The sequence below is a fragment of the Brassica rapa genome, chromosome A03 (assembly GCF_000309985.2).
Source record: "Brassica rapa cultivar Chiifu-401-42 chromosome A03, CAAS_Brap_v3.01, whole genome shotgun sequence".
Classification (NCBI taxonomy): domain Eukaryota; kingdom Viridiplantae; phylum Streptophyta; class Magnoliopsida; order Brassicales; family Brassicaceae; genus Brassica; species Brassica rapa.
The window spans coordinates 5,556,092-5,562,091 of record NC_024797.2 but is presented as its reverse complement, the minus strand read 5'-3'; the positions used below and the strand labels follow the sequence as shown (position 1 = coordinate 5,562,091).

At 33.3% G+C, this 6,000-nt stretch overlaps 2 protein-coding genes across 4 annotated transcripts; one reads left to right on the top strand and one right to left on the bottom strand.

The window, feature by feature from the left end:
• The first annotated feature begins 14 nt into the window (after window positions 1-14).
• LOC103856813 lies at window positions 15-1,232 on the top strand. 3 transcript variants are annotated; one of them, XM_033288722.1, is made up of 2 exons: window positions 15-708; window positions 873-1,232. In XM_033288722.1, exon 1 carries the CDS (start codon window positions 131-133, stop codon window positions 401-403), a length of 273 nt encoding a protein of 90 aa, XP_033144613.1. In that variant the 5' UTR covers window positions 15-130; the 3' UTR covers window positions 404-708; window positions 873-1,232. The 3 variants fall into 3 exon arrangements, with proteins under 3 accessions (XP_033144613.1, XP_033144614.1, XP_033144615.1); XM_033288723.1 differs by having other exon boundaries at window positions 15-770; XM_033288724.1 differs by having other exon boundaries at window positions 15-773.
• A 2,402-nt stretch (window positions 1,233-3,634) lies between these two features.
• Window positions 3,635-4,565, bottom strand: LOC103856812. The gene is made up of 2 exons (XM_009133949.3): window positions 4,236-4,565; window positions 3,635-4,117 (listed from the first exon to the last, which is right to left on the bottom strand). Exons 1-2 carry the CDS (start codon window positions 4,502-4,504, stop codon window positions 3,874-3,876), a joined length of 513 nt encoding a protein of 170 aa, XP_009132197.1. The 5' UTR covers window positions 4,505-4,565; the 3' UTR covers window positions 3,635-3,873.
• Between the last annotated feature and the right edge of the window lie 1,435 nt (window positions 4,566-6,000).

The following is a 6,000-nucleotide window of genomic DNA, read 5'->3' as shown; positions in this document are numbered from 1 at the left end:
TATTTTAAGACAAAAAGACACACAGAGAGTCACACACAAAGACAAATCAAAAGATATCGATTCTGAAAGAAAGAAAGAAAAAAACAAACTTGTTGAGATAAGACGAAGATTCGTTTGTGCAAAGAGAGACATGGTGTTCCGAGGCGACACGGTGATGTCCGTAGCCCACTTCTCTGCGGATATATTTCAGCGGTGGATCCCGGCGTCGGAACGAATCAGAAGCGGCGAGATGTTGCAGCTCGTCTGCTGTTTTCCACTTCAAGAGCTTGGTCGGTTCGTGGCATGGTTCTGGAACTATATATGTGTTCCACCCCCTGAGATATTATATTATGAGAGATCATCATCGTCGTCGTCTTCTTCGATTGTTAATAGCCAGAACTACTATCATCTTCACTTGGAGTGACTATGTTTTTCATTTCAAGTATTATTGTATAGAAAAAAAAAACTACTTGGCTGGAGTTTCTCGGGGTTGTTGGATTGATCGGAGTATGTTTATCAATCCTTGTTTATTAGAATCAAGGGATAATGTTTTTGTTAATTCGTGAAGGGATATGTAATGTTACATGGTATAATCATTGGATGTTATCTCTATGGTAACGTGTATTTTTTAGGCTAGAAACTAGTGTGGATGATCAAGTTCTCAAGCAATGGTTCTTCTTTGTGTAAAGATCAGTTTTTTTAAGCAGAGTGGTCTCAAGATAAAGCAAGGTACCTTAATCAAATCATTCAAATCACTTACTATCATCTTTGGGAGTGTGTAATCCATTTAGGTGGTAAAGTTTAAACCTTTATTTGTGTATAATAAATTTACACTGTATTCTTCTTGAAGGTGTCCTACTGATTAGTTCTTTTGCTTGTCTTTTTTCTTTCAGGTTTGAGAAGTTTAATGGAATCCAGTTCAGGATTAACGTTGTATGGCAGCAGTGGCTTGGCTTGCGACGAGTTTGGGCCTTCTCCAGTATGATATCATTGTTCTAGATGCAGAGCGTACCTTCTCTCAAGATTTGTGTTATGTTTCGGTTCTAAAGAAGAAAAGGGTTTACATATCCCTTTGTTGGTTGAATCGGTTTGGTTATCATGTGATTCTTTCTTGTAGCAACTAGCAACATAATAGGATTAGTCTCGTCTTTCCTTTAGCCAAATGTTAGTTAAACGATCTAACTTGGGCCAAGTCTGCGGATAGGGTCCAATCTTTTTCTATAGGAAGTTCACAAGGTTGTATTGTTTTTCAAGACTGTAGAGGCTTGAGAGCTCTCTCTACTTATAAACCTGAAGTTTTAAAAGGATAAGTGGCAACGGCCTCCATAGATGTGAGCAAATGGAAATTTAGGAAACATGTTTTTTAAAAAAATTCCAATTTTAAAATAAGAAATATTAGTTATTTTACTTATGAAAATAAAACATTAATTTCCACAAAAAGAAGCAAAACATACAGATATATAACTGTTAATAGACCCGGCCCATACTACAAACAGGTGAAGCCATGGACTATTGAATAACTTTTATATAGCTAAATGTTTGGGAATCCAAAGTACAAAGCCTAAATAAGTTCAGCTTGTCTCAACTATGGATTCTTGGTGGTGCTTTTGGTCAAGAGCATTGAAGCTGACTGAGGTTAATAAGAATGATGATTGGGGACATTACTTTTACTATGGAGGTCTGGGAATAAACCCTAATTATCAGTAGATAATGAACATAAGAAAGAAGAAGATGAAGATGAGGATGTAGAGTGAGTGACACTTGTACTGTCTTTTTCCTTGTGTTTATGTGTGAAGTTCCAATAATTACTTCATAATGTTGGAGTTAAATATTGATACGCCTAGGGCTGGGCAAATAAACCGAACCCGAAAATCCGAACCGAATCCAATCCGATAAAAATGAATCCGAACCGATCTGAACCCGACATAAAACCCGAATGGATCTTGTTTTATGGTATTTCGGGTTATGGGTATTATCCGAACCGAATCCGAACCTAAATGGATACCCGATAGAACCCGAAACATTCAAAATTTCCAAAAAGAACTTGTACCAAACATGATCTCAATTCCTAATATGTATTCAAAATAAATTGAACATCTAAATAATTATCTATTATATGAAGATTGATGGTTGAAGGTGGCGGTTGAAGGTTGAAGTTTTTAGATTTGAGTTTTGTTTTCATTGAATAATGTTTTTCATTTCATGAGAACTTGATTTTCGTTCCGTGCTTTCATTTATTTGGATTTCTTTCGATCAATAATTATGTTTACCTTTCACTTGATTTTGAATGATCACATTTGATGTACCTTTCTTTTTTTTTGAAACGATTTTATTTATGTTTTGGTTACAAAATAGATAGAAATCAAGTATTTTAAAACCAAAGAACCGATTTTAGTTACAAAGTAGATATAAATCAGGTACATTTAAACCGAAGAACCGATTGGGACCCGAACCCGAAAGTACATTGGGTTCTACCGGTTCTTTGAAGATTTACTAAACCGATCCGAATCCGACAGAACCCGAACCGGTCCCGAACCGGTCCCGAACCGAATTTTCATATAACCCGAATGGGGCTGATTTTGATAAACCCGAAAATCGAAAACCGATTGGACTAAACCGAAACCCGATTAGGACCCCGAATGTCCAGGCCTAGATACGCCGAATAATAAACTAAAAAAATGATACACTGAATCAAAATACCAAAGTAATAACAAAAATAATTTAATGGAAAAAAAAAAAAAAACAATAATTTGGAGAAATGTATGGGTTAGGCTGCCAAATCATGTTTGCTTGAGCACATGTAAATCATCCAATTTCATTGTTCTTTACCTATAAGAAACAATCAAACAGCTCACTACTTCTCTCATATCTACTCATTTCACACACAAATACAAACAAAAACATATTAAGTTTACTAATCACTGGTTTCGTACATGTAGCCTGTCTATAGGTACGAAACCAATGCCGTTTTCTCTCTACACAAAGTGGTGATTATCATAATCATTGCACGTTTTTGGCTGTGTTGTGAAACCAGGGAGAAGGCTTTTACAATCCTTACATCTCCCTCAAGTTATTGCAGAGTTGAAGGAGATAATGGTTGCTTAAGTTTTTTTCTTGAAGGCAGATCTTTTTCCCCTCTGGTTTATTTATCTTTCAAGTTTTTATTCAGCCTGAGCATCTGCATGTTGTTTGATAAATTGTCAGCTGATGATGAAATCTTGCTTGTCAAGGTATCGACTTAATGAAGAGAATGCTGAGTGGATTATCTATGTTTACGGTTCTAGCCAAACAACTGCATTTTGATTTGGTGTTCAAAGTAAGTTTTATGTGAATTTTGCACGTCTTTAATTTTAACTTAAAGCTGATTATGAAAGCTGTGATTTTACTCTGAAACTAGGCAGAAAAAAAGAAAAGGTTGGCTTAAAAAAATGACGAAGACCTACCCTAAAGCGAGTTATTTTTGGTTTCGTATGTTGAACCAGATCACAGACCATAAAGAACTTGAGATTAAGAAGATGTCTGTTTAGTTGATATCCTATATGAGGTCAAGGCTCGCAAGCTGTCTTGATTGTGAGCGGTAACAATGCCTAGTTGCTATCCTATTGACAAGCCGTCTCTTCCTATGTGAAGCCATAGTTATGTGGAAATGCTTCCACCAATTCTAGGAATCACTAAAGCTTTGATACGTACAGCTACACAACAACAAAAAGCCAAAAAGTGTATAGACAAGTCTAGTTTTAACTTTTTTTACACATTAAAAGACCCTGAAATTTCTCTCATAGACTTAAGATTAAGGTGATGTATGGATTATGTTACTGTGAAATTGATTTTGTTGTATCGTAAAAAGGGTTAAAAAAAACTTTTGAAAGACTAATGTTTCTCTGATATCTAACATCATCTTCTGGCTTGACAAGAGAGGACAGAAGGTCTTCTTGTGGCTTTCTTGGAGATTGTAGCTTTAGGGCTATAAACCCTTTTGTAGCTTTGATCTATCATTCCTCCAGTGCTCTTTGCCTTTCTTCTTGCTCCATAGTTTCTATTTCTTAAACCTGTCTTCATAAGATCTTCAAGACTTTTAACATTTGCTAGTGATGTGAATGATTGAGATTTTCCTTCATAAAACTTTGACAATCCTCTCCTGCGAAAATATGAAACAACTTTGTTAGATAACAAAGATCTTGAGCTGAGAAAATCTTTATTTTCATTCATTATTAGGTATTAAAACCCCCCATAATGTTTTAAGAGATTTTTCTTACTTGATTGGGAGGTGTGACATGAGGTCAGAGAGATTTTCAAGAGGTCCATTTGAAGAAGACGAAGAAACATCATCATCCTCTGTTAAATCAGATGAAGAACACATGGAAGATAATGAACAAGATGATGAATCTTCCTCGGAGGATGTTTCAGTTGCTAACATCGATCTTGAAACTCCTTCAACAATGTTTTCTTCTACTTCGGTCCTCCTTGAATCTTCATAGATCATGTTGCCCATTTGCTTCATATTCAGATTGAAATGAAGAGTCATCTTTGAAATGAAGATCGAACTCAAATTAATAATTAGGATTCTTGAAACAGGATAAAAAAGACAGAACACAGAAGCATGAGTTCTGTTTACGGATATACATCTACATTTATATATAGGGAATGTGAAGAGGTTCCAGTTATATTTAAATTAAAGAAAAAGAAAAAGGATAAATATATGTGTGGGTATTACTTACGTGCAAGCCGTGGATAACGTTGACCCTTTTATTTAATTTTCACATCTATCTCCAAATATTTGTTTTTGCTTTTTTGTTATGATCGTTATCTATAATCCGTCACATATGTTAATTGCTATTATTGTGTTTCTTATATGCGGTTCTCATTCTATGGGCCGTCACTTTCATATCCCACTTTTGTGTGTTAAGAAAAACTATTATTGTAATGTACTTTTTTCTTTAATTTGTCATTTATGAGGTGATATTCATTTTTATATCATTGCAATCATATCAAATACCAAAAATTAGTTAAGATGATCATAAGATAGCTATACAATCCTTTCTAATTTCTATACTAAATATAACAATAAAATAAAATTGGTTTGTGTCTAAATAATACTTTCTTTGTTTTAAAATGTAAGCAGTTTTAAGTAAAAACATTAATACTATAAAATTTGTTACCTAGAAAAAAAATATTTTAGTATATATGTTCAACTAGTTATAACAAATCTACAAAATTTTATTAGTTAAACAGTAATTAATACATATAAAATTACATTAAAATGTTAAAACTAGTTATATTTTGAAACAGAAAAACATTTACAACTACTTATATTATGATAAGCGAAGGAGTAGTATATGTAATATGCCTATGTTAGAAGATCTGTTTAGGAGTGTTCAATTCCCCATGATAGCTGTTACTAGGCAAGAAGATAAGACCCATTCTTTTAAAACATATCCGAATCATGTCCTCGTCACCACTATCGTAACCCTTTTTAAAATTAATTTCCTTGATTCTGTCAATTGGACCAAAACGGACCAAAACTATTAGTTCCCATCAACTAGACGACTTTACCTCAATTTTTATATCGAAATAGTAATATAACATAGATATATCCTCAAAATATATTAGATTTTATGTCTATTGAAATTACTCTAAATCCTTAAAACAAGAATATTTCCCGGCTTCGAACAGCTGTTCCGGACAACATAAATAATACATTTTTATTGCAATGCTGATTTTTTTTGCCAAAACAAATAATACATTTTTATTGCAATGCTGATTTTACGAAATTTAAGGATATGTGCACTAGTTGAATTTTCAGTGAGTTTTTCACCAAACTAAATTATAAAGAAAGAAAAAATAAGAAATAATTTCCTTTTAAAAAGATTCTAATATATGTTTGAGATATTCTACTTGCACATAATAATTTTTTATTAATCTAAATTTCTTTAAGCATTAAATTTATCATCTAAAAGCTCTAGTGAATCTATCATAAAGCCTATCAAATATGAATTATCAAGAAACACACATAACAAAATT